Raw genomic sequence first — 27,479 nt, 5'->3', positions numbered from 1 at the left:
GAGCTGCCAGAGCGCACTGCTGGCTCATGTTAAGCTTCTCATCCATCAGTACCCCCAGGTCCTTCTCTGCCGAGCTGCTCTCAGGGATCACTCCTCCCAGCCTGTACAGGTGCCTGGGATTCTTCCATCCCAAGTGCAAAACCTTGCACTTTGCCGTGTCGAACCTCATTAGGTTCCACCTAACGGGCCCACCTTTCAAACCTGTCAAGATCCCTCTGAATGGCATCTCATCCTTCCTCCGTGTGTTAACAGCACTCAGCTTGGTGTCGTGAGGGTGTCATACAGGTACAGTGAGGGTGAAGGAGCAGAGGCTGCCCAGGGGGGCTTTAGGTTCTGCTTCTGTTGATACTCAGGCTCATCTGGACGCCCACCTGCAGAAGGGCCTGCTTTGCAGGGGCCTACTTTGCAAGGGCCTACATTGCAAGGGCCTACATTGCAGGGGCCTACATTGCAGGGGCCTACATTGCAGGGGCCTGCTTTGCAGGGGTCTGCATTACAGGGGCCTGCATTACAGGGGCCTGCATTACAGGGGCCTACATTGCAAGGGCCTACATTGCAGGGGCCTACTTTGCAAGGGCCTGCCTTGCAGAGGCCTACTTTGCATGAGGCATTTGGACTCGGTAATCTTTTCAGATCCCTTCCAATTCCTTAACTCCGTGATAATGAAAGCTGAAGACTGCCCGCTGTCTCTTTAAGGGCTAAAGATAACAGAGCAAGCCGACCGGAACGGCAGTTTTCCTCACTGCAGCGCCCGGTTAACTCCCCCCTCCATCGCGCGACCTGAGGGAGCATCGGACCGGAAGTCCTCCCAGCTGCGTTGCTTCCGGCGGATGTGAGAGAGGCAGCCATGACCGGAAGTGCGGCGTGGTGTTAGGCCTTCCGGGTAGTTCCGGGTGTTGGTACCGAGTCCGGAAGAGCGGCCGGTTCTTCCCAGCGGAGCGGGTGAGGCCGAGCGAGGCCGCGGGGCAGGCTGGGGAGCCTGGCTTTGGTTCACCCTTATTATTATCCTTTACTGACAGCTCATGATGGAGTTGCTGATAGAAGCCTTAGGGCTGTCATAAAAGACAGCAGTGGATGGAGTAGGAGTACAGGTTGTGTCTTCATTGGCAGTGAGGGATATACTGAGAGGAGCAGGAAAATACTTGTGATAAATACGTGGCTGAGAGCCGCTGCTGCAGCTTTGTGGGGTTTTTTTGGTGTTCTGTTTTGACAGATTACTGGTTTCTTTTGACAGTGAGGCAGATTACTGGTTTCCTCTCCACTTGGAATGATGGCTGCAAATGGGTCCCATTTGTCTTTAAAGGGAGAAAAGGATCACAGCCCAGGAGCTGGCAGGGCCTGTCCAGAGAGCTTTAGGTATGAAGGGGGAAGGGAATGAATGAGAGAGCTTTAGGTATGAAGGGGATGAAATGAGGCATGCTAGACATGAGCCTGGCGTGCAGTTCTAGGGCTGGAGGTGAGGCCAATGGCTCAGCTGAAATGCATCAGTGCACAGAGTGTGGCCAAGAAGCAGGAGGAGCTGGAAGCCGTCGTGTGGCAAGCAGGCTATGACTTAGCTGTCAGTACTGAAGCATGGGGATGTCGCTCTTACAAGCGGAGTGCTGCAATGGATGGCCATCTAAGCTCTTCAGAAGGTGTAGGCAAGAAAGGAGGGGTGGTGGCATGGCTCTGTGTTAGAGAGTGTTTTGATATCACAGAGTTTGGGGCTGGGGATGATAAGGTTGAGTCCCTGCAGGTCGGGATCAGGGTGAAGACCAACAAGGTGGACATCCTGGTGGGGATCCATTACAGAATGCCGTACCAGGATGAAGAGATAGATGAGGCATTCTATGAGCAGCTGGCAGGAGTTGTGCAATCACAATCCCTTGTTCTCATGGTGAACTTCACCTTTCCTTGCTTGCAATTCCCCACCAAGGTGATTCTGCTTTCTTTTATGGCACTGTGGAGTAGAACAAACAGAAATGCTGTGTTCATGCTGACATCTCAGTCTCTGATAGTGTTGCTACTGCTGTCCCAAAATCCAGGTTCTATAGGTTGGTGTGCACACCAGCATGTGATATTCACTTCACATCGGCATAGGGATGAGTGCTGAGTAGTTCACTCACACGGCTAGCCTGTCTTCTCTGTATATGGGTTTTCTGCCTTCCTCTCTTTATTCCTCTATCCCTCACTCTCTTCTCTCTTATTATTATCATCTCTCTGATTTCTGTGTTCTGGAGAAGTACAGTTTCTCTATTCTCATCCACCGGGCCTGCTCTCTTCAGTGTCTCTAAAACTCTTCAGAGCTAGAAAAATAACAAAAAGAGCAACCCTCAAATCTTCCTCTCAGCTATTTGCCATCTTCCCCTTGTGTGTTACCCTACACCTCTTTCCTATGTTGTGTGGGAATTGCTCAGTCACAGCTTGAAGCAATGACTGAACACCTGGGAAAGGAACACAGCCAACACTGGGAGCACAGGAGGAAGCCATTCACCTAACCTCACTGAAGGGCTAGCAGCCACAAGGGAAGGATCTCTACCTGGAAATCCCTTCTTTTGGAGTATTTGGCAAGCCCTGATCCTTGGGATAGGTAAGCAAATCTTTCTTTTACTGGATTGTGACCATCACCCTTTTTTTGGGTAGTTTAAATGCTGTGAAAGAGTAGAGAATCATCTTAGCAGGGGATTCAGATCAGCTTATCCCATGGTGATAGACCAAGGAGAAGGAAGCTCACTGTGCATAGTACGGCCTTGCTCTGGCCAAAACTGTCCAAGAAGAGTTTTTGACTGCAGGCTTTGTAAATCTAGCAGACATAAAAGGATGTCTGAGGGACACTGAGGCTTCCTTTAATAGCTTCTGGTCAAGTTCTTTTACAGCACTACTGGCTGCACCAGCATTCAAACCCAGACCGGCGCTCTTTTTTTCTTGTCTTTTTCCCTGTCCCATCACATCTTTCTCTTTTTCTTTAATTTCCTCTTGTAAAGTTGTTAAAGTATCACGCTTTTTATTTGGATTTCTTATGAAGTCGCATGCTTTAGCTGCACAGCTTAGATAAATGTAATTGTAAGACTGACAGTACTTTTAAGATCGTTAATTGCTGTACAGAGAATCTCATTAAAATTGATGATTGTGTTTGGACTAAGATTGTTGAGTCACCTAACACTAACCAAGGGGATCTGCAAATCAGCTCACCCATCTCTTGCTTCTCAGGTGGGACGTGGCACCCTTGAAAAAGAAGATAAATCCATTTTACCACCATCCTTATGCTTAGCACCACTGTGGATCAATAACTAGGCTGCAAGGTGCAGTTAAAATCATAAGCGGAGCATCAGTAGATGGTGATTGGATCATCACAGGCTGGTTCAACTGTACTCACATGCAATATTCTCTTTTCTCAGTGAGTGAAACCCTAAAGACCATGGTTTTTGGTTGTTGTTGTACTCTGTGTGCCTGAGTGTGGAGAGGGGCAGAGGTGAGTGTGTGTTCAGATCGCTCTTCCATTATCCACATACTTTCCTGCAAGTCCTGTTAGATGAGCATGCCATTTCCTAACAGTTTTCCTGCAGCAGATTCTGGAGTTGCAGTCCTCTTTAGTTTTGCTTCCAGTAAATTAAAAGATCCTATCGTTGACACAAGCTGTCCTTTATATATTGTGTCAACTTGCTTAACTGCTCAGGCTGAAGATACCAACCAGTCCCTTTTCCCATACATGATATATCACTGGTCAGTTTCTTTCAGCATAGCTAAGCTGGACAGTAAGTGGCTCTGCTGCTGTTTACCCCACCTGTATGGTAGAAGTTCCTTTGCTTACAGTGCTTATAGTGTGTATGACATAAAAAGTTGTGGGTGACAGAAAGTTTCTCTTTTCCAGATCTGCTGTAACTTCAGCAATTCCACATATCCCACGTAATCCCACAGCAGAAATGTGGTTCCACTCCTAGTCCCAGAGTAGGTCAGTGGTTCTCCTCATGGAGAAGCTGGCTGCCCATGATTTGGATGGGAGTGCGCTCTGCTGGGTGAAACACTGGCTGGATGGTCAGACCCAAAGAGTTGTAGTCAAGGGAATTGAATTCAGTTGGTGGCTGGTCATGAGTGGTGTCACCCGGGGCTTGGTACTGGGGTCACTCCTATTTAACATCATTATAAATGATATTGATGAGAGGATTGAGTGCACCCTTAGTGAGTTTGTAGACAGCACCAAGTTGGGAGGAAGCATTAATCTGCCAGAGGGGAGAAAGGCACTGCAGAAAGACCTGGATAGACTGGATTGATAGGCCAAGGTAAACTATGAGTTTCAATAGGGCCAAGTGTTGGGTCCTGTGTTTTGGTCACAACAACCCCAGGCAACCCCACAGGGCTTGGGGAGGTATGGCTGGAAAGCTGCCTGACAGAAAGGGACCTTGGTGTGCTGATGGACAGTCAGCAGTGTGCCCAGGTGGCCAAGAAAGCCAATGGCATCTTGACTTGTATCAGGAATGGTGTGATGAGCAGGACTAGGGAAGTCATTCTGCCCTTCTGCTTGGCACTAGTAAGGCCTCATCTTGAGTGCTGTGTTTAGTTTTGAGCACCTCAGTACAAAAAGGACATGGAGGTACTGCAGCAGGTCCAGAGAAGGGCAACAAGGCTTGTGAAGGGCTTGGAGAATCAGCCCTATGAGGAGAGATTGAAATATCCCTGCATAATTTTCAAAGACATGAGAGGCTGGGCTCCAATGGAAGCTGGTATGTGTTAACCAGGTGTTATTCAGGCCCAAACTGTGGTTCCAGAGTTGAGAGGGATGTATAATAACGTGGTTGGATTAGCAGCTCTGCCAAAGTCATGGACATCCTCTCATCTGCCTGTTTCTATTGTTTCAGCATCACTTCCAGCCCCCAAGCCTGTGGTGATCTCCCCGCTGGAAGGAGGGGAGGACCCCTGGATCCCAGATGTGCACACCTTGGAGGACATGGCAGGAGAGCTCAGTGCAGGTGAGGCAGGGGTGAAAGGAGGAGGCTGGGGCTGGCAAAAGCTATCTCTGTCTGGGAAATATTTTGGACACCATGTGGTATTTCTGAATTGCCTCTGTCATCCAACAGGTGGTGATATCACAAGTATAAAGGAAGATCTGCAGAATAGTGGCATGGCCCAGAGGAAGTGTGTTAGCATCTCTGTTGGAAAAACTAAGAAGGATGTCCAAGGGAGCATGGAGCAAAGAGAGCACATCAAAAAGCCACTAGGAAACCATCCAGAAAAGAGAGCAAGGAAACACGTAGACTGCAGCACAGGCCAAAAGCAATGTAAAGACTCAATGAGCAAGGAAGTGTGCCATAAGAAAAGTCAGAATCCATGTGATGGGAATGAGAAAAGTTATTCTGACTGTGTTAACCAGCAGCACATCTGTGTGGGAGATGGACACTTTAAATGCCTTGAGTGTGACAAGAGCTACATAAAAAGTTGCAGCTTGCATATCCACCAGTGCATCCACACATCAGAGAGACCTGACAAATGCCCCAAGGGTGAGAAGAACTTCAGTTCAGAACTTCATTCCCACTCAGAAGACAGGCCCTACAAGTGTCAGCAGTGTGGAAAGAGCTTCAGAAGCAGCTCTAAACTCCTTTCTCACCAGCACATCCACACAGGAGAGAGACCCTTTAAGTGTCCTGAGTGTGGCAAGAGCTTCAAAAGCCGTTCTGACCTCATCTACCACCAGCGCATCCACACAGGGGAGAGAGCTTTTAAGTGTCCTGATTGTCCAAAGATCTTCAGAAGCAGTTCTGACCTCGCGATCCACCAGCGCATCCACACAGGAGACAAACCTTACAAGTGCCCTGTGTGTGAGAAGAGTTTCCGACAGTGTTCTCACCTTATGATCCACCAGCGCATCCACACGGGAGACAGGCCCTACAAGTGCCCCATTTGTGGGAAAGGCTACAAAAGCAGTTCTCATCTGAAGAGCCACCAGCGCATCCATACGGGAGAAAGACCATTCAAGTGTCCTGTGTGTGGAAAGAGCTTCAAAAGCAGTTCCAACCTCATCCGCCACCAGCACATTCACACAGGAGAAAGACCCTTTAAATGCCCTGAGTGTGAGGAGAGCTTCAAAAGCAGTTCTGACCTCATATACCACCAGAGCATCCACACAGGAGAGAGACCCTATAAGTGCCCTGAGTGTGGGAGGAGCTTCAGAAGGAGTTCCAACCTGACAATCCACCATCGCATCCACACAGGAGAGAGACCTTTTAAGTGTCCACAGTGCCCAAAGAGCTTTAAAAGCAGTTCCCACCTTATCTACCACCAGCTCATCCACACAGGAGAGAGAGCCTTTAAGTGTCCTGAGTGTCCAAAGAACTTCAAAAGCAGTTCCCACCTCATCCGCCACCAACGCATCCACACAGGGGAGAAAGACCCCTTAAGTGCCCTGAGTGTGGGAAGAGCTTCAAAAGCAATTCCAACCTCAGAGTTCAGCAGCACATCCACACAGGAGAGAGACCCTGCAAGTGCTTTGAGTGTGGGGAAGGCATTAGAAGCAGTTGTTAACTCAAATCCCACAGGCACATCCACAGAGGAAACAGATCATAGAAGTGCCCTGAGTTTGTGAAAAGCTTCAGAAGCAGTTCCAGCCTCTTTACCTACCAGAACATCCACACAAGAGACAGAGCCTGAAAGTGCTACAAATGTGGGAAGGTCCTCAGCTAGAACCCCAACCTGGTTACCTGCTTGTGGATTTGCATGTTGAACCTTCACAAATTACTTGAGCAGATGGAGAGCTCTGGAGCCAAAGTAAATCGTGTTCCTCCTTCCTTCCAGGGGGATTGCCCATATTGCTCTCTTTCTGCAGGAGAAAGGGCAAGTGGGCATGCTAAGGAGAATCCAGTGGTTATGGCAGGTGGATCAGAAGCACGTTTCTGCTAGGTCTGTTTGCAGGAGATTGTTTGAGGAAGTCAATTCTTCTCACCCCAGAGAAACTCATCTGCTATGGGTCAACAGATGAGGATCCAGAGTAAACTGGACCAAGAAGTCACTCTGCAGAGAATGCAGGAAGAGCTTCAGCCGGAGCTTAACTTTTAATAGACCCCAGTAAACCAACACAGGAGAAAGCCCCTATGAGCACCTTGACTGCTGGAAGAGGTACATCACACACCAGTGGATCCCAGTACAGAACACAGTCCCTATGAATGTGCTGCCTGTAAGAAGAGCCTCTGCTACAGCTTGAACCTTGTGAGAACCTCGACACTGGATAGAAGTCCTGTCCATGCCTGCACTATGGTGAGTGTTTTAACCACAGCTCCAAGCTGACAAAACACCAATGAGTCCACGTGGCAAGAAGCCCTACAGATGCCTCAGGTTTGTAAGAAGGGCTTTGTGCAGGAGTGAGAGTTCCTCACTCACAGGAGATTGCACTCATGGAAGAAATGCTACATAAGGAAGAGGTTCAACCAATTAAAAAGAAAAAAAGAGAAAATCTCATTCTGTGCCTCTTTTTCTCTTCTGCTATTCCTGCAAGCAGCGTTTTGAGCTTGTTTCCTAAGGAATAACGTGTAAGAATGTTCTGTGTGCCTGTGTTCAGCAATCTCTGATTCCACTGATTAATCAGATGCAAAGGTCAGGAGGGCAGTAAAGTAGCTCTTGCATATTTACTGAATATCACTTGCAGTTGAAAGGGAAGGGGGAGAATAAATAAACTGATTTATCCCAAAGTTTTTCTGTTCCTTGGGGTCTGGCCCTGTTTTCTTATGATAAAAAATGATGCATGGAATCAGATAATCAGTTGAGTTGGACTCTTAAAGGTCATGTAGTCTTATTCCCTTCCTCAGTGAACAGGGAAATCTGCAGCTAGATCAGGTTTCTCAGAGCCTTCTCCAACCTGACTTTATATGTCTCCAAGGATTGAGTATCCACCACTTCTTCTGGGTAACTTGTTCCAGTGCCTCACCATCCTGATTGTAAAAAATCCTTTTTGTTATATCCAATCTAAATTCTCCCCTCTTTTAGTTTGAGAACATTTCTCCTTGTCCTATCACAACTGACCCTGCTAATTGTCCCCTTCTTTCTTACAGCCCCATTAAATACTGAAAAGCCACTCTCAGGTCTCCTCAGAGCATTCTCTTCTCCCTGCTCTACATCCCCTGCTCTCTCCTTGCAGGGGAGGTGTTCCATCCATTGGATCATTTCTATTTAATGCAAGGCATTCATCATAGAGATTTGAAAATACTCTAAAAGGGGAGCAGTTTTGGCCAAATAAAAAAGCTCAAAAGAGTCAAATTTCATGTATGTAAAAACATAATGAAATACATGTCATATCACTGATCCAGAGCGTTTTAAGTGATAAAATACAGTGATTTTTACCTGTACACCACACCAGCTTTTGCTGAAGAAGTCTAGATTTGCTCAGAATGTCCAAAATTGTCCAGCTCTCCCTTGTCTTTCTCCCCCATCCTCCCTGCCTCTCAGTTCTGCAGAGCCCGTGTCCCTCCATTGCAGCATCCCAGTTGAGCAAGCTATCGTACTGCATCCCATTAGTGCCAAAGCATCCCAGTTGTGGAGCCACAGATGGGGCTCCATTTCCTGCCTATGTGCATCTGGGCTGCATTACTTCGGCTTGTTCAGCCTCATTGCAAGGCAACAAGAACAGCGACCCTGATCAGAAGAGCACTGCACGTAGAGCAGTCAGAACTGCATTGCATTGTGCTGCATGTCTGATGTGGCCACATGGGAGACACAACAGCCATTGCAAGCACAGCAGATTTAGGAAATAGAGCTGCTGTAGACAAGAAGGAAATAGATTTAGCTCTCCCTATTACATGTTTTCTTTTATCCATCCAACCACCTCCAAGGGCTGACTTGAACATACTTGTCCTAAATGAACATCTACTATCAGTACTATCCTTTCCTTGATCACAGGCATAAAGAATATATTCTTTAGGAATATATATAAGGAATGCAGAGAGTAATAGAAGATGAGATATAAAGTTTGGACACATTCCTGAGACTCATGACCTGTTCTTTTGATAATTCCTAGGTTTTTAAGCAGGGTCTGAGAGTGTCTTCAGACTCTTCTCCTCCTGTGGACAGAACAGTTCTATCTATATCTAAGGAAGCAGAGAGTCCACCAGAGACCCTTCCTCCTGTCCAGTACTTTGCCCAGGAGCAGGTTTGCAAGATATTAGTGTATGCATTAGATTTCATGGAAACAGGTGGGCACTTCTCAGGTATTACATAAGCACTCATTTTCTAACATATATATATGAGTATGCTTTTGTACCTTGACCTGCATGTTAAGAGGAGAGATCTCCCATGCACCCAGCACTGCAATAAACCAAGGTTGGCTTTCAAAACCCTCATTTGATTTGGAGTTTTCTTGGTTATAATTTTTGGTGATAATATTACTAAAACTATGGGATGGAACTGTAAATGATTCAATTCCAGTTATATTATAACAATGCTACAATCTAATTACATATTGAGTATTTAATGCTAGCCCCTACACAACGATCTGTTCAACTGCTAGTATTGCATCTGAAACAATGGACAAACACCTTAAACACTGTTCATCATGATACAGAAGAGGCAGATCGTGTCCTGGAAAGAGTGAGTAAAGATGGAGAACAGCACTGGGAAACTCTTCTTGGAGGGTCACCAACAGCAACAGGAGGTTTTAATTCCATGCTTCATTCAGTTTTAATTCTACTAACTCTAACGTTGATGGTATCTATTGCTTATAATTGTATAATGAGTTTTTGGCAAGTGCCAAAAGCAAACAACCCAACTCAAACCACTCAAAACAGATCTGTCAGGATGTAATTGATAGCAACAGTTTGATGCTAAAAGCGTTTGTTGTAGATAGAAAACCTCATTCACTGTGAGATAACTTTATCCCATTGTCCCTGACCCATCAATCAAACCTATCCAGATCCTGCTGTAGGACCTCCCTATTCTCAGGCAGATCCTCCTTCCAACCCTTCATGTAGATGGGAGTCACATTAGCAAGTCTCAGTCATCCAGGACCTCTCCAGTTGACCAGGACTGATAGGGGAAGGCAGCCTGGCAATCACCTCCACAAGCTCTTTCTATGTGCAAAGTAGGGTCAAAGGAGGAAGCTGGGAGAAAAGTAGGGGAGGAGGGGAGCGCACTGTCACACTGGCTTTGCTGTGAAGGAAGCCTGATAAGAGCAGTGCTGCTGTTCTGAATCCCAGATGGCTTGTACGCCAATGCAGTGCCCTGCAGTTGTGTTGGAATTGGACAGGGACTGCTGCATTCCCTCTGGCCTCCCCTGCCATTTGTTTTCTCCTGGCAGGCTTCTTTTGAACATGTGTCTTTTGCCTGTGATCGATGCTGCCCACAGCAGAGCTGGAAAAGGCCACAGGATGTCCTTCTCAGGTAGAGGCTTGGGGAAGCAGCCAGAAGAGTCCAAAGGATATGAATGCAAGCAGAGAGTGAGATGCCCTCAGCCAGCATTTGTGTGATGGGGACAGAGAAGCGGCTGGGACTGGAGCTGGGGCTGGTAAAAGCTGTTCTGAGTGTGGGAAAGGCATTAGAAGCAGTTGTTAACTCAAATCCCACCAGCACATCCACAGAGGAAACAGATCGTAGAAGTGCCCTGAGTTTATGAGGAACTTCAAAAGCAGTTCCAGCCTCCTTACCTACCAGCATATCCATATAAGAGACTGAACCTGCAATGCCTTCAGTATGGGAAGAGCTTCAGCCACAGCTTCACCCTGGTCATCCATCTGTGCTTTGTGAGCTGATGAACTTTAGAAGTCCTTTGAGTAGAGGAAAACCTTCGTAGCAAACTCGTGGTTTAATCCAGTGCAGGCAGCAGGGGGCACTTGAAGTAAAGGAGATGTTTGGATTGTAGCTCCTTTCTTGGCCTTAGGGGTGGACATTTCAGTAAGTCACCTTCAGTAAATATAATGGCAGTCACTCAAGCATCACAGTATTGAGTAGCAACTGCAGAGGTCCCATGCAGTCCTATTACGAGCATTAGAGCCCATAGGGCTCTCGGGCTGCTCACTATTTGTGGGGTAAGATGAATGGCTGATAGTCGCAATATCTGGCAATATCTTGAAAGCAAACCACCTAAGTTTAGGAGAATTAATGTCCAGCAGACTGACTGGGGCAGTTCAGCTGCTTAACGTGTTACCCTTCTGTAATGGCAGCTGCTGCTGGAACATACAAGCAGTGGATCCCCATTTTAGATGCATTCCCCATGAGAAATGCCATTTCAGCAGAGGCTCCTGTTCTCTTTAACCTGGGAAACTGGAAGCATTGCTTCAACGCTCTATTTCTAATGCTTATTTTCAGAAGGCAAAGGGGCTCAAACTTGTCACTGAAGCAGATCAAAGTACCAAGGCAGGACTTTCCCCTTCACAAACCCAGGCGGACTCCAACTGATGGACAACAGGTTGACCATGAGCCAATGGGATCCTGGGGGGTATTACAAAGAGCACAGCCAGCAGGTTGAGGGAGGGGACCCTCCTCTTCTACCCCAACCTGGGGAGGGCACATCTGGAGTGCTGAGTCCAGTTCTGGGCTCCCCAGTTCAAGGCAGAGAAGGGATTGGGCCCAAAGATGATGAGTGGCCTGAGGCATCTCCTGTATAAATGATGTCTAATGCAACACTTTTTCTTCATCCTTCCAAAGCTTAGGAGCCCACTTCATCCCACAGTGCACAGATATCACACTGAAACTCTGAGTTCACTTTTGAGTTGCACTGCTTTGCAAACATATGGTTGCATTGCAAATAAACAGTGTTGCTCAGCAACAAATCATGGAGCACTGCTGCTTGTGACCCTTCCACTTCCACGTATAAACCTATAGTTTAATGTGACCCATGAAACAAATAACATTGGGATAAACCATATCAGGACTAACAATAAGGATAGAATACCTAGATTTGTATTTAGCAGATATCCTGACTTCTTCCTTCATGGTCAGGATGTGGGAGAAGCACTCATTGCTCTCTGAGCATCAACAAAACCTCAACCCTGGAATTGTGGGGATCCTTCTAGAGCCAAAGCTGGGGATGGAGCAGAAGAACACAGCCCTCTGCTTTGCTCCACCCAAGATTTCCTCGTGCAAGAACTGCCCTTTGTGAGACCTGAAAAGCCCTACAGGATGTGGGGGAGGAGCCCTGCATGCCCTGCTCTGAGCTCCCATTGGGGGAGTTGGACTCACCCACACCTTGTTTATCTATTTCTGCACCACTGCAGCACTTGCAGCTCCACAGCATTGCTCCCAGAAGATGCCACCAAAGGAGAAGAAGGAAAAGGAGAAACCTTGCAATGACAACTATCGCCCTGGGCAACAGGGGGAGAGTGTGGAGAGCCTGATGAAGACCATTGATGTGTGTCGCGCCGTGGGCCTGGAGATCATCAACAGGACCAGGACAGTGACACTGAAGGACTTCAGGTGGGTACCCATCTCTCCCCTCTGCTTTCTGCCACCCTGCCTATGAGGGGCATCCCTGAAATGCCTTTGGCATTAGAAGAACAATGGAGAGAAGCTCAGTGCCAGAGCAATTTCCTGCACGTTCCTCCATCTCAGGATGGACCTTCCTCTGTTTGCACTGCACTGCTGCACACACTTCAAGATATTCCTTCCTTATCCCCATCCTTACCCGATTCCTTCACTGTCTTTAGTCTTTCCTTACTCTTTTGGAGGCCTTGCTCAGATTCCCTGCTGTCATCAGGGTGAGTTTTTGTCCCTTCTCCTGTCCCTTCACCATCTCAGTGGACCTCTGTAGAACTCTTTACTTGTTTCCCTTGTACTGGGGGCAAGAACTGGACGCAGCACTCCAGGTCTGACCTCAGCCGTGCTGAGCAGAAAGGCAGGATCTGTTCCAGCTTCTGGCAGTGCTTTGCCTAACAGCCCACAGCACCCTCAGCCCCATTGGCATCAAGGGCACATCACTGATCGTGTCCTTTTCTGCCACTGCTTCCAGCTGGGTGCCCTCAGCATAACCCAGTGCTGGAGTTACTCCTCCCCAGCTGCAGAACCTGCACTTCTCCCTGTAGGACTACGTGAGGGTGCTCAGAAGGCACAGCTTGGGTCCAACATGGCTGGGTAAAGAGGCTTTGTAGGGACACTGAGCTCCCTTCTGTCATGCTTGCTCTGGTGATGCTGTGCACTGGTGGTTCTGGGAGCAGTAAGTCTGGCTCAGGAATGCTTGGCACTGGCAATGCTTGCACTGATGGTGCCTGGCTCATTAGGGAACAGTGAGTCCCACTCAGCACCTCTGCAAATGAGCTTCCCTCATGCCTTCATCTGCTGGGCTTCAGCTGCCCTTTCTCACCAACCCTCCTCTTACAGGAGTTATTGCTTCAGTGGCAAGATCCTGACCACTCCGCCCTTTGAAATTGGCCCAGACTCCAAAGGAATGTGCCTCTTTGCAAAAACTCCCTACAGCCTGCGAGGGAGTGTGGGGACTGTGATCTGCAAGGCTAACACCTTCTTTTTGGTCATCACATTCTCCAACCCCTTTGACTACATCCTTTACAAAATCGAGTTTGCTTTGGAGATCTTCACAGAGGAGAACCACCTGGGAAACCTCAGTGAAGTCTTCTCCAAAATGATGAAGAGCAAACCATACTGTGGCTCCACACTCTTCCAGAGAGCTGTGCTAAGCAATGAACATGAAACCCTGGAGGTCTCCAAGGTGAACATTCGTGTCCAAGCCAAGATGTCCAACAGCCATAAAGCCACCCTGAAAGTCCAGGTTGAAGAGATGAGTCCACCATCCTACCACAAAGACATGTGAGGGAAGATGAGCACCACTGCTGCCAAAAGGATCCTATGGGAGATATTCAGCAAGCATGCAGCAAGGCTTCTCCAGTGATGTTGGAAGGTGGTGGATGGTGATGATGGATCCCACGGGAGATAGAATCACCATCTTCCTGGCTTTGCTACAGAGCTAACAGTATTCTTCAGCTTGCAAACTAGCTCACGATTGCATACAATTAAGAATAAATCTATTCTTATTCACACAAGTTGCATATATTCATTCAGAAAGGCTCAGTGCTTTATATTCATTGAGAAAGGCTCTGTCAGCCAGCATCATGGCAAGACACAGTGACACCACATTACCACTGCGTCCTTCCCTGTTCTGCTGTCCTGGTTCTGCTTGGGATGTCTTAGGTCAGCATAAATGCTGGTGGAGAGCAGCTCCAGTGGGAAGGTGGAAGTTAAAATTAGGGTTAGGGTTAAGATTAGGGGGGAGAAGTGGATAGGGTTTTGGGCTAAGGGTTAGGAGCATAGTTTCTTAAGTGTAGGGCTAGGGGCAGGGTTCCCTCGGGCTAAGCTCTGTGCCAAGAGGTGGTTCCCTGCTTAGCAGGGTACATCTGCAGCCCTGCCCCCAGCACTATTTCCCCTGTGCACTGGGAGGTTGTCACCACCCAGCTCTGTTTGTGAGATGTCACTGTTATCAATTCGGTTACTTTCTTTTTTTGGCCATGTTATTTACTCCCAATCCCCACCCATTTCTCAGAAATCAGGCACTAGAGGAGAAGACATTTCCTCTTCTTCTCTGACTTCACTCTATTGAGGTGAAGGGTCCCAGAGAACACCCAACAACCCATGGAGGTGCATGGTGCCCTCCATCATCCCACAGAGGTGCTCAGTCCCACAATGTACCCCTTGGAGGAGCACAGTTCTAGCTGGGAAATGACGGGCAGGCAGAGTTATGATCCCACCCATACCCTCCCCAAACACCCCATGTTCCTGTGCACTGATAGAATCCCCTTCCATGACCACAGCTCCATTCCATGACTAAAGGAGTTGGAGCAGTGGGCAGACAATTTATTGGGGACACATCGGGAGCTCCAGGGATGGGGCAGGAGTGACATTGGATATGGGGTGGGGGAATACAACGGATGGAGGGTTATTACATCCCAAAGTCCCCATGCCATAGGGGGACACATGGGGACCCTGGACACAAGGCAGGGGTAGACAAGGGTTGGAAGGTGGCAATGGCCTGGGGACACCAGGCTATAGGAAGAAACATGGATGTAGGGTGAGGGGACTGAAGGGATTGGGGATGACAATGTCCTGAGGTCCACATGCAACAGGGGAACACATGGGTATGCTTGATATAGGACAAGTCCCCAGGCAGCATTGCCCATGTCCCTGTTGGATGGTGTCAATAGAACTCCTCATCCCCTTTCTCTGCCTGCTGCTGGTTCTGGATCTGCTGCTGCTTCTTGTAGAGCTCAGCCACCTGTATAGTAAACAGTAGATGTAGGACCCACTCCCTGCTTTGTGTCCCATCTCTGCCCCCAACCTGTCACCTGTGTGCTGCTGGTGGCCTCCTCGGGTTTCTTGTCCTCACGCACACGCAGGAACCGTGGGAAGCGCAATGAGATGCCCTTGTCCTCATCCACCTTGACAAAACATAGAGTCAAAGTGCCACCAAGAACACATGTCCCCTCCCTGTGTCCTGCTGTCACACTCACCAGCCCCACAGCTGCCCTGTAGACAGGGGAAATGGAAAGGTCCCCACATTTCACTTCCCAGACCTGAACAGCTGCCAGCCAATGGTCGGGGGCCACTGCATTGTCCCAGCGGTAATAGGGACGCGGTTGAGTCAACACGTGTTCCTGGAATGGGGCAATGTCACCAAATGGCCCAAATTGTCACCAAATGGCCCAAATTGTCACCAAATGGCCCAAATTGTCACCAAATGGCCCAAGCCATCCCCATGGTGCTCCAGCTCCAGCACTTCACCTTGAAGAAGTTGTAGTGTTTCTCCAAGCTCTCCTCAGTGAAACCAGTGCCTATCTGTAGAGGAACAATGGTTAGAGACAGCTCCCAACAGTGTCCCCAAGCCCAAAGGTGCTTTGGGATGGTCACCAATGGTGTCTCCAAGCCTGCAGTTGGCCTTAGTGGTCACCTTGCAGATGCTCTGGTACTCCTCACTCTCCTCATCATAGCAGGCCAGCAGGAAGCCTCCATAGATGCCTGCGCGCTTGCCCTTGCCCAGGTAGGCACCTATGACAACGAGGTCCAGTGTGTCCCCAAGGCCATCTAGGTAGTCCTTTTTCAGCTGTAGAGACAGGCAGGGGATTGGGAACACGGGGAAAGCCACAAGGCAACAGAGAGACAACAAGTGGGCCGCCAGTGCTCACCTTCAACCACTTGTGGGACCGCTTAGCAATCTCATAGGTGGCCTCCACCTCCAGTGTTTTCACCATGAGACCCTCGCAGGAAGCTAAGGACAACCTGCGGTCACTCAAGGAAGGGGACGTAGGGGTGGCACTCCTTTGGTGGCATTACTCACCCTTGATGGCTTTGTCCAGGAAATCAGAAATCTCATCAGCATTGCAGGTGTCCATTGAAGTGGCAAAGAGAAATTCACCCTCTACTTCCTCAAATGACTGTCGCAGCAACCGACGCCGCGTGGCCAAGGGCTCCCGCACCAGCGGCTGTGGGGGACACAGTGTCATCCCCTTAGGGATGAGAGGTCACCCCCCTGCAGAACTGCACTCACCTCTCCATTGAGGTATAGCAGATCAAAGGCATAGACGCACACTTGCACCTTAATGGCAGCAGCATCCACATCCTGCAGAGGCATAGAACACAAAAAGGGTGTCACTGTCCCATCCAGCTGCTGCCCCTCATGTCTTCAAGCCTGTTCTCACCTTCCTCTTCCTCGTCATCAGCACCTGGAAGGGCTGCAGCTGCTTGGTGACCTTGTCCCAAGCCACCGCTTCTGCATCCAGGATGCACGAGCGCACGCCAGGCTTCAGCATCTTTGAGGCAATTCCAGAGCTCAGCACGGCATCACCACTGTCCCCAAGTGCCCCATGTTTCCCTTGATACCCTCATGCTCCCCTCCTAAAGACCCAAGCTTGCCTTGGGGATGCGCTGGACGAGGTCAGGATACTTGGCAGTTGTGTTCTCCTGGTTGCGGCTGTAGATGAAGACGGCTCCGCTCTCCAAGACGTGGATCTAGGGGTGGACACGGAGGTGACAGGAGGGTGACAAAGGTTGAAGGGCACCCTGTGACTCCCCCAAAACTCTACCTGGGTTCGTTCTCCATCATATTTGTACTCGCAGGTGAATGCGGCCTCCTCAAAGCGCTTTAGCAGGTCACTGACACAGCGGGCAGGTTGGGCCAGCATAGGCTTCAAGGGGACACCTGGGGACAAAAGGGGACATAGTGAGGGTGATGGGGAAAGGATGGGGCTGGGACCACCTGCCTTAGGCCCTACGGTACCTGGAGTGATGCCACAATGCTTGGGGAGCTGCTCCAGGCCGTGCTCCAGCAGCACCGGGACAATGGCAGCATAGTCTGGCAACTCGCTGTGGGGACAAGGGGACAGACCCAGTGTCCTTCTCTGTTCCCACATATATAGGAGATGACTTGGCTCTAATGAGCTCATGGGGTGGTTATTAGACCCAGGGGGGTTCAATGGGTTGGCAGTGTTAGCTAGCAGCACACACAAAGAGCAGGGACTCCATAAAATTCAAGGGTACCAGTGGGGAAACCAAGGGGGCAAACAGAGACATCGAAGAAACAAAGACCCCAGAAGAATCAAGGGGAAGCACGTAGAGAAAGGGGATATAAAGGTGACTCAGATGTGATTGAGATGGACAAAAGGAGACCTATAAGGATGTCAGGGGACAAAAGGGACCCCAAAAGAATCAAAGGGGACTCCAGGTGAGACAAGAGGATGGGAACCCCAGAACAGCCTATCCAAAGAGCAGGTACCCCAAATAAACAAAGAGGACCAAGGTCGGGGGACAGGCCTCACCAGAAAGTCTGCTTGAGGATACGGCTCTGCTCCTCCAACCAAGTTCTGCATGCATCAGGTGCCATGCTCTGCCCAGCATCCACCACAGCCAGCGGCCACTCTGCCATATGACACATCCCCATTGTCACCACCCCAGCATCCCCACACCGTCCCCAGTGTCCTCACAGCTCTCACCTTGCCCTGGTGGGGTGAGAGCAATGGCATGTGCCAGCGCAGTGAGCACTGACTGCTCAGCCAGCCCAATGCGGAGCTTCCCACTGAGTGATCTGCATTAAGGGGACACCAAGGGACACCAATGTCACTATCAAAGTCATGAGGTGATCCCACAGCACCACAATTGTCCTTTCTTGTCCTCACCGGACGAGGTATCGTGCCTCCGAGTGCCGGCAGGCAACAAACAGCCTTTTGATGATGTCAATCTTCTTGTTAGAAGACTGCAAAGAAACCCACAGCAACGTTGGCACAACAGGAAGGTGACGAGTGCCACCCACACGGTCCCCAAACTCACCGCATTGCCTGACATGGCAGCCATCTCCCGCAGCTTGCCAAGGACACCAATGGCACTCAATGGGGCCGGTGGCACCACCGTGCGTTGGGTGCAGCGGCTGCTTTCGGCCACCAGCCCCAAATCCCCTTTATCCTGTGCTTCACTGCGGATCTGAGCCAGCTGGCGACCTGTGGAGGATGTCAACACCATCGTCAACACCTACACCAATGCCATGAGGCATCCCAACCCCTGGAACTTACCAGTGGCCTGGGCAAGGGCACGGGTGAGCAGGGTCTCGCCAACACCCAGCTCCAGCCCTTCAGGGGCAGCTCCGGGACGGTTGAGGCACAAAAGAAGGCAAGGGAGGAGTTCGGAGGGGGTCAGGGCCACCACAGAGCGCAGGAAATTGGTGAGGATCTCAATGATCTTCAGCCTAGAGGGGGGGGGTTGAAGGTGGGGATACCTAAGCTCAAATCATTGGGGTTTGGTGTAAGGGTTGGGGATGGAGGAGAAATGTGGTTGTCTCCATAAATCCCAAGTAGTTTGGGGTAGGAGTGGAGAAGGTGTCAGGTCCCCCAGCTTAAAATTATTGGGGTTTGGAATGGAGATGAAATGGGGTCATCCTCCCCATCTAAAATAAATGAGGTGAAGGGGATCAATTTTGGGGTTAGGCGGAGATGAGGTCCATTCACCAACCCAAAATCATTGGGATTTGGGGTAATGCAGAAATGAGATTGTATTTCTCAGGTCAATATTATTGGGGTTTGGGGTAGGGGTGATCTGGGGTCATTGCCTCAACCCCAAATTATCAGGGTTTGGGATCAAAGTCGGGGCTAGGGTCATCCCAAAACCTCAGAATCATTGGTGTTTTGGTTATGGGGTCAATGTTGGGGTTTGGGGAACGATGGGGCTGTGCCTTCCCACATAAGAAAAGTGAGGTCTTACCTGGATGAGGCTTCCTCAATGCGCTCAAAGGTACGAGCCACCGCCAGGTAGGGGACACTGAGAGGGAGGGATTGTGACACCTCTAGAGCCACCCCAACCCTCACACCCTGCCCTCCCATCACTCATGATCCCAATGTCCCCACCATGTTCCCCCCCCTCCCCAAGAACCACCTCATCACCCCCATAAGCCCATATCCAATGACTCCATGAGCACGTTGTATCCCTATGTTTTCCATGACCCAATATCCCCCATCAATGCATGTCCCACCCTGTGACCCTATCACCCCTGCTGTCCCCTGAATCCCTCATCACCCCCTATGACTCCATGTCCCACCTCAATGTCCCCATGATCCCACATCCCACCCCAAGTTCCCCCCATCCTTCCATCACCCCAAGTCCCATCCGAATGGCTTTCCACGACCCAGTGTTCCCCCCCACCACCAATCACACCCTGTGACCCTATCATCCCCCATGATCCCCCAAGGCTCCCAGCACCCACCATAACCTCACGTCTTCCATGTCCCCCCCATCCAACCCACCCCATGTTCCCCAATAGCCTCATTTCCTACCCCAGGTCCCACCCCTGTTACAAACCACCCTATGTTGCACCCCAGTGTCCCCCATAACCCCCCATGATCCCACATCTCCCATCACTCCACATCCTGACCTGTGACTCCCCCACCCCATATCCTCCACCATCTCAATTTGGGACCATACCTGTGCCCATGCCTCCAGCACGCATCCTGTACTGGGTGGTACCCACTCTTACTGGGGTCATACTGGGATGGCTCCACCGGTATATGGCTGCAGGGACAATAATGGGGGGGGGACACACAGTGGTGGCACCACCAGGGACCCCTGTGTCACGCCACCAACAATGTCACCCACCTGTTGGAGGCTGGAGCTTTGCGGGGAGGGGGAGGTCCCTTGTCTTGGTCACCAGGTGACTGACGGCAGCGCTTGGATGCAGGGGGGGCAATGTCCCTGTCCCCATCACTGTCTCCATCCCTGTCCTCCGGCTGCTGTGAGGAGGGGGGGCTGCACGGGGCACGAGGGGACGTGGGGGGTACAGGGACAGAGCTGCTGTCAGGGGATGTGGTGTCCTGTGGGCAAATATGGAGGGTTAAGGGGGGACAGCGAGAGGGTTGGGAGAGGACAGGGACCATCAGCATAGAAGTGGATGATCTTTTAGGTCTTTTCCAACCTTGGTGGTTCTATGATTCTATGACTGGGAGGAATGGGGCTGGTGAAGGACTGGGGAGCACCGTAGTGGCACTGGGAGATACTGGGGTGACAGAAGAGGACTATGGATGGACATGGAGAGCAATGGGGCAGGACTGGGAAGGAGGCGGGAGGGGGGGCACCGGGAGATACTGGGTTGACAGAGCAAGACTGGGGCTGGACTGACAGGTACTGGGAGGCAATGGGAGGAACTGGAAAGGGAATGGGGGATCTCACCGCGCTTCCATTGAGATCCCGACGTTCCTGGGGGGTCTCTTCGGGGGAGCTCCGTTCCACCTTCTGTGCATGCGTTCTGTGAGGGGAGAAGGCTCAGACAGAGCCAGGGTGTGCCGTGAGCAATGGGGGGCGGTGGGGGGGCAGCATCCCTGATCCCCCCTCCCCAATAAACAACCCCCCCCCCCAAGTCCATCCCCATCCCACTCACTGGACAGCGCCATCTGCAGCCCTGGGGGGGGAGAAGAAAGAGCTGTGGGGAGAAGAAAAGGAAGAGGGGTGTCACTATGGGGTGAGGGGGTGGAGGATGACATAGGGAGGAGGGGGGGGGGGGACATAGGAAGGGAGGGACATGGGGGGGGGACATAAGGGGGAGGGGAGACACTGGGAGGAGGGACATGGGGGGGGAAGGACATAGGAGGAGAAAAGGACATGGGGGGGAGGGGGGACATAGGAAAGGGGGACATGGGGGGGGGACGACATAGGGAGTGGGGACGGGACATAGAGGGGAGGGGACGGGACATAGAGGGGAGGAGGGGGGGGACATAGAGGGGAGGAGGGGGGGGACATAGAGGGGAGGAGGTACACAGGGAGGGGGCGGGGACATGGGGGGGGACAGAACATAGGGAGAGGGGGGGGACACGGGTGGGGGGGACATAGGGGGGGAACGGGACAGGACATAGGGAGAGGGGGGGGAAAAAGGGGGGAAGGGAGGTATTGGGTGGGGACATAGGGAGGGGGGAACATGGGGGTGGAGACATAGGGGTGAGGGGGGACATAGGGGGGAAGGCGGGACACAGGGAAGGGGGGGGGGAAGGGGGAGGGAGGGGGGACATTGGGGGGGGACATTGGGGGGAGGACACAGGGAGGGGAGAGGGGACATGGGGGGAGGGGGAGAGAACATGGGGGGGGGGAACGGGGGGGGCGGGGAACATAGAGGGGGGGGGAACATAGAGGGGGGGGGGAACATAGAGGGGGGGGTGGAACATAGAGGGGGGGGAACATAGAGGGGGGGGGGAACATAGAGGGGGGGGTCCCGGTGCCGGGCTGCTCACGTGATCCGCCGCTGCATCGCTCCGCCGCCGTTTTTTCGCGGGGAAAAATCCGAGTTGTGACGTCACTGCCGGAGGCCGGAAGCTAGGGGGCGGGGTTAGGCGCAGGGGGGTGGTTGATGGGAGATGTAGTTCTGCGTCTGTACACGCAACTGCATTCACAGCTACGCACATCTGCATACAGGCATGCACCACTACACGAGCACACGGGCCTATACACACACACCTACGTATAGACACCCAACCCTCCACACGGGCACTGGGAGAGCACACGGCGTTACTGGGAACACTGGGAGGACCGGGAGCTGGGGGGGAAGCAGCGTCGCGGAGTGATGACGTCACGAAGCGATGGCTTCCCTTTGTCCCTCCTACCAAGTGCCAAGATGGCGGCGGAGCGGACTCCATTTCCCATGCTGCACCGCGCGGCGGCCGCGCCCAATGGCGTTGCGCGGAGTGGGCGTGGCCTAGGCCGTAAGCTCGGAGCGGCCGTTGCCGTGCGCGCCGCCGCCGGGGGCGGGCGCGGGCGTCGCGGCCTCCGGGAGGGCCGGAGCGGGGTCGGGCCCGTACGAGAGGGGCCGGACCGGGCCGGGCCGTGAAGGTAGAGACCCTCCGTGCCCAGGTGAGAAGCGACGCGGGGTTGGGGGGGGGTTCCGGTTCGGGCCGGGCCGCGGAGCGTGAGGGGAGGGGGCGGGGCGTTAAAGGGCGCACGGCCGTACGTGAGTGGGGTGGGCCGGGGTCTGCGCTGAGGCCTTGGCCACGCCCCCTACAGGCCACACCCGCGTTAGGCCACGCCCCCTCACAGGCCACCCGCGTTAGGCCACGCCCCCTTACAGGCCACACCCTCGTTAGGCCACGCCCACACTCGGGTCGACTCTCCCCGTTGGCACTGAACCAGGCCTATAGTTGTGCCCACTATACACTGTCCAATGGGGTCCACCCTCTGCGCCTCTTGGCCACATCCCATGGCCTCCATCTTTCTATTTGGGCCAGGCCTTGATCCCATCCCTCTCCTCCTCAAAGAAGGAGGGGGGGGTCTTTCCTTGAGTCCTATCACCAGCTCCATTAATTTGGGGTCCTCCCCATGTTCTTTCCCCCCCCATCTCTTGGGGTCAGTCCCTATCTCCTTGGTCTTGTGCCCATCCTCCTGTGTCCTTCCCTGTATCCCATCCCCATCTGCTGGGTTCTGTCCTATAGGTCCCAGCTATCGTCCACATCCCCATTACCCTGGGGTTATCTCCTGGGTCGCGTCCCTGGGGTCAGCCCTTGTCTCATGTATGTCTGCATCCCCATCACACCCTGTGTCCCCACAGGGCAGCAGCTATGGTGGGTGCTCAGCAGCTGGAGCTGGCTGCGGGCCGAGCAGCGCCGAGCACCGGGGAACACCCCTACGAGTGCCTGGAGTGTGGCAAAGCCTTCAGATGGTCCTCACGCCTCGTCCACCACCAGCGCACCCACACAGGTGAGCGGCCCTACAAGTGCTCCGAGTGCCCCAAAGCTTTCAAGGGCTCCTCAGCATTGCTCTACCACCAACGCAGCCACACAGGTGAGCGGCCCTACAAGTGCTCCGAGTGTCCCAAAGCCTTCAAGCGCTCTTCGTTGCTGCAGATCCACCAGAGCGTGCACACGGGGCTGCGTGCCTTCAAGTGTGCTCTCTGCGGGCTGGCCTTCAAGTGGTCCTCGCACTACCAGTACCACCTGCGGCAGCATACGGGTGAGCGGCCCTACAAGTGCACCTCCTGCCCCAAAGCCTTCAAGAACTCCTCCAGCCTCCGCCGCCACCGTCACATCCACACAGGCGAGCGGCCCTACGTCTGCTCCGCCTGCGGCAAGGCCTTCACCCAGTCCACCAACCTCCGCCAACACCAGCGCACCCACACGGGCGAACGGCCCTACGCCTGTTCCCATTGCTCCAAGACCTTCACCCATTCCTCCAACCTCCTCCTCCATCAGCGAACCCACTCCAGCACCCGGTCCCACAAGTGCCCGGCTTGCCCTAAAGCCTTCGTCTCAGATGCCTGCTTGCAGAAGCATCTGCAGAGCCATGCCGCATCCCCATTGTCGCCATCCCCGTTGTCCCCATCCCAGTTGTCCCCACCACCGCTGCTCCTGGAGGCGGTGGAGATGCTGTGGAAGTGCACCGAGTGTCACCTGGCCTTCCCCAGCCAGGAGCAGCTGCTGGGCCACCAACGCAGCCACCCACAGCCAGCAACACCGGGGGACATCACCGCAACGGCCACCCATCGCTGCCCCACCTGTGGCAAGACCTTCAAGAACAGCTCAGGGTTGGCACGGCACAGGCACAGCCATGGTGCTGAACGGCCCTACAAATGCTCACAGTGCCACAGGAGCTTTGGGCAGCTGGCTGGGCTATTGGGCCACCAGCGAGGTCACTCGGTGGAAACACCGCATCCCCCTCCAGCGACCCCAGCCCCAACTTCAGTACTGTCGGAGCGTCCCTACCAGTGCACTGAGTGTGGCAAAGCCTTCAAGGGCTCCTCGGGGTTGCGTTACCACATGCGGGATCACACAGGCGAACGACCCTACAAGTGCTCCGAGTGCCCCAAGGCCTTCAAGCGTTCCTCACTGCTCGCCATCCACCAGCGGGTGCACACGGGGCTGCGCGCCTTCAAGTGTGCCGAGTGCGGCCTCACCTTCAAGTGGTCCTCACACTACCAGTACCACCTGCGGCTGCACACTGGTGAGCGGCCCTACGCCTGTCCCGACTGCCCCAAGGCCTTCAAGAACACCTCCTGCCTCCGCCGCCATCGGCAGCTGCACACAGGCGAGCGGCCTCACGCCTGCCCCATCTGCGGCAAGGCCTTCACCCAGACCTCCAACCTCCGCCAACACCAGCGCACCCACACGGGCGAGCGGCCCTACGCCTGTTCCCACTGCGGCAAAACCTTCACCCATTCCTCCAATCTCCAGCTGCACCAACGCACTCACTCCAGTGCCCGGCCCCACCAGTGTCCCCTCTGTCCCAAAGCCTTTGTCATGGCTTCCTACCTCCAGCGGCATCTCCGCACCCATGCAGCTGGCCCCAAAGGGTCCCCTCGCCCTGGCCCAACACCGCAGCGTGACGGCCCTGTCCTACAGGCTGCTCTCAGCCTGGAGGTGACGGCTCCTGATGCTCACACCTTCCTGCTGCTGCAGACACCACAGGGCCTCCAGCTCATCCCCAGCCCTCCACCGGCCCCACAGAAGCTCATCCTGCTCCCCACAGCCTCCCAGCCGCCCCCCAAACACCAAGGGGAGTCCTCAACCCCTGGGCAGAGCCTTCTGCTTGTGCCCAGCACGGGGACCACGCTGCCCACATTGAGGCTACAGGCAGTCACGGCTGTCCCGCAGGGGACAGGGACTGGTATCCTTGTTCTGCAGGGCCTCCCTGAGCAGCCCCTTCACCCAACAGGCATCCCGCAGGGACAGGCAGTGGTGGAGGGGGCAGCTGTCAGGCTGCAGGCCAATGAGGTGACAAATGTCCAGTTGCAGGCGCTGCCACAACCCACAGATGTCACCAGCATTCCGCTCCAAGCTGCTGATGTGACAAATGTCCAGCTGCAAGCCCTGCCACAACCCACAGATGTCACCAACATCCAGATGCAAGCCACTGAGGTAGCAAATGTCCAGCTGCAAGCCCTTTCACAGTCCTCAGATGTCACCAACGTTGAGCTGCAGGCTGCCGAGGTGACAAATGTCCATCTCCAAGCTCTGCCACAGCCCTCTGAGGTGACCACTGTCCAGCTCCAAGCCTTGCCACAGCCCTTGGAGGTCACCAACATCCAGCTGCAAGCCCTTCCACAGTCCACGGATGTCACCAGTGTTGAGCTGCAAGCCACTGAAGTGACAAATGTTCAGCTGCAAAGCTTGCCACAACCATCGGAGGTGACCAGCATGCAGCTCCAGGCAACCAAGGTGCCCGACGTGCAGCTCCAGACCACAGAGGTGACCAGCGTTCAGCTGCAGGCCACTGAGGTGCCCAACATCCAGCTCCAAAACCCAGATGTAACAGATGTCCATCTTGAGACCACGGATGTACCCGATGTCCATCTTGAAACCATGGAGGTGCCCAGTGTCCATCTTGAGACCACGGAAGTGCCCAGTGTCCATCTTGAGACCATGGAGGTGCCTGGTGTCCATCTCCAAGCCACTGAGATGGCCAACATCCAGCTCCCGGCCACTGAAATGGCCAGTGTTCATCTCCCAGCCAACGACGTGGCCAACACTCATCTCCAAGGCACAGAGGTGACCAATCTCCATGTTGAGTCCACTGAAGTGCCCAACATCAATCTCCAAGCCACTGATGTGGCCAGTGTCCATCTCCAAGCCACAGAGGTGGCCAGTGTCCATCTGGAGACCTCAGAGGTACCCAGCATCCACCTCCAAGCTACCGATATGGCCAACGTCCATCTCCAAGCCACTGAGGTTCCCAGCGTCCATCTAGAGACCATGGAGGTACCTGACGTTCATCTTGAGACTGTGGAGGTACCCGATGTCCATCTCCAGACCACTGAGGTGACCAGCGTACAGCTTCAAGCTGTGGAGGTGCCCAACATCCATCTCCAGACCACTGAGGTGTCTGGTGTCCATCTCCAGACCACCGAGGTGCCCAACATCCAGCTCCAAACCCTGGAGGTGCCCCCGGTCCACTTACAGCCCCCATCGGGAGACCAACCAGCCCCTCCACCCTCTGGGGTGTCACTTCCAGCAGGCCCAGAGGTGCTGCTGGTACAGGGAGGCCCAGAACCATCCATAGGGCTGGGTGTGCTGCAGACATCTGAAGGGCTTCGCAGTGTCCTGGTGCTGCGGGGGTCCAGTGACCAGTCCCCAGTGCCCACCCTGACACCCCCAAAAGTCCTGGTCCTACGTGGGGAGCCTCAGCAGGGGGGAGCAAGTGAGGGACCCGCTGTGGTTCAGCTGCTCCCTGGCTCCCCGACCCCCCAGCTGCCAGCTGTGCAGGGTGTGCAGGTGCTGCCAGGGGCGCAGCTTGTTCACACCTTCTGAGGGGGAGCACAGAGACCCCACAGCCATGCCACAGGCTCCCATAGCTGCCCCATGGCCCCCACAGTGGCCTCTGCAGTGACACAGTGGCTGCCCCAGGGCCACCAAGAGGCATCCACTTGGCCCCCCATAGCTGCTACAACCACTATAGCCACCCCATGCTCTCCCCTAAGGATCCTACAGACACCTTAGGGCCACTGCAGCCACCCCACTACATCCCATGGCTCCCTGCTGGCCACCTTAGGGCCACTGCAGCCATCCCACAATACCCCATGGCCATCTGTGTGATCACTTATAGGCATCCCACCACACCTGCTGGCCGCCTTATGGCCACCACAGCCAACTGTTGGCCACCACAGACATCCCACAGCACCTCATTACCATCCCATGGCCACCACAGCCACCCCATAGCTACCTTATGGTGATTGTGCTAGAACCCATAGCCACCTCTAGGCCATTGGATGGCCACCACCACTACCCTACAGCCCTCAGAGCCCATCTCTTGTTCATCTCATGGCCATCGCACCCATCCCATAGCCACCTTTTATGGCTACCACAGCACCCCATGGCCACCCAGTGGCTGTCACACCAATCTTGTAGCACCTCATGGCCACCATACCCACCCCATAGCCACCAAAGCACCCTATAGCACTCCATTGCCTCTTCTAGACCACCCCTTAGCCTCTTTATGGCCACAACAGCGTGTGGGGGCGAGCAGCACGACGGGCCGGTGAGCAATGGGGTGCGGGAGCCGGGGAGGGGGACGGGGGGGAAAGGGCAGAGAGCGGAACCAATGTTGCAGGGTTTCCGCCCGGACCGGATTAATAAATGAGCATC

At 53.2% G+C, this 27,479-nt stretch overlaps 3 protein-coding genes across 7 annotated transcripts; 2 read left to right on the top strand and 1 right to left on the bottom strand.

Moving 5' to 3' along the window:
- Positions 1-809: 809 nt before the first annotated feature.
- Positions 810-27,479, top strand: LOC140263345 (uncharacterized). 5 transcript variants are annotated; one of them, XM_072358224.1, is made up of 5 exons: positions 810-942; positions 2,397-2,569; positions 3,378-3,451; positions 4,836-4,946; positions 5,055-8,955. In XM_072358224.1, exons 4-5 carry the CDS (start codon positions 4,925-4,927, stop codon positions 6,554-6,556), a joined length of 1,524 nt encoding a protein of 507 aa, XP_072214325.1. In that variant the 5' UTR covers positions 810-942; positions 2,397-2,569; positions 3,378-3,451; positions 4,836-4,924; the 3' UTR covers positions 6,557-8,955. The 5 variants fall into 5 exon arrangements, 4 of the variants coding, with proteins under 4 accessions (XP_072214325.1, XP_072214326.1, XP_072214327.1 ...); XM_072358226.1 differs by adding an exon at positions 23,028-27,479 and having other exon boundaries at positions 854-2,569; positions 3,190-3,451; positions 5,055-6,361; XR_011905898.1 differs by lacking the exons at positions 2,397-2,569; positions 3,378-3,451 and adding an exon at positions 8,978-9,287 and having other exon boundaries at positions 851-942; positions 5,055-7,224.
- On the top strand, positions 12,170-13,890 carry LOC140263353 (uncharacterized). The gene is made up of 2 exons (XM_072358232.1): positions 12,170-12,366; positions 13,267-13,890. The coding sequence occupies exons 1-2, from the start codon at positions 12,200-12,202 to the stop codon at positions 13,712-13,714; spliced, it is 615 nt and encodes a 204-aa protein (XP_072214333.1). The 5' UTR covers positions 12,170-12,199; the 3' UTR covers positions 13,715-13,890.
- On the bottom strand, positions 14,083-21,923 carry LIG1 (DNA ligase 1). Its single transcript, XM_072358219.1, is given in 24 exon segments — positions 14,083-15,169; positions 15,240-15,332; positions 15,405-15,548; positions 15,676-15,729; positions 15,842-15,994; positions 16,077-16,159; positions 16,229-16,373; positions 16,439-16,510; positions 16,590-16,700; positions 16,804-16,899; positions 16,974-17,089; positions 17,168-17,253; positions 17,706-17,805; positions 17,880-17,971; positions 18,063-18,139; positions 18,214-18,380; positions 18,453-18,625; positions 19,138-19,194; positions 19,855-19,941; positions 20,026-20,240; positions 20,596-20,671; positions 20,804-20,845; positions 21,648-21,688; positions 21,690-21,923. Coding segments are annotated over 24 exon segments (2,493 nt in total). The 5' UTR covers positions 21,825-21,923; the 3' UTR covers positions 14,083-15,091.

This window comes from Excalfactoria chinensis, chromosome 29, assembly GCF_039878825.1.
Source record: "Excalfactoria chinensis isolate bCotChi1 chromosome 29, bCotChi1.hap2, whole genome shotgun sequence".
Classification (NCBI taxonomy): domain Eukaryota; kingdom Metazoa; phylum Chordata; class Aves; order Galliformes; family Phasianidae; genus Excalfactoria; species Excalfactoria chinensis.
The sequence above is the reverse complement of the archived record's forward strand: the minus strand, read 5'-3'. Positions and strand labels throughout refer to the sequence as shown.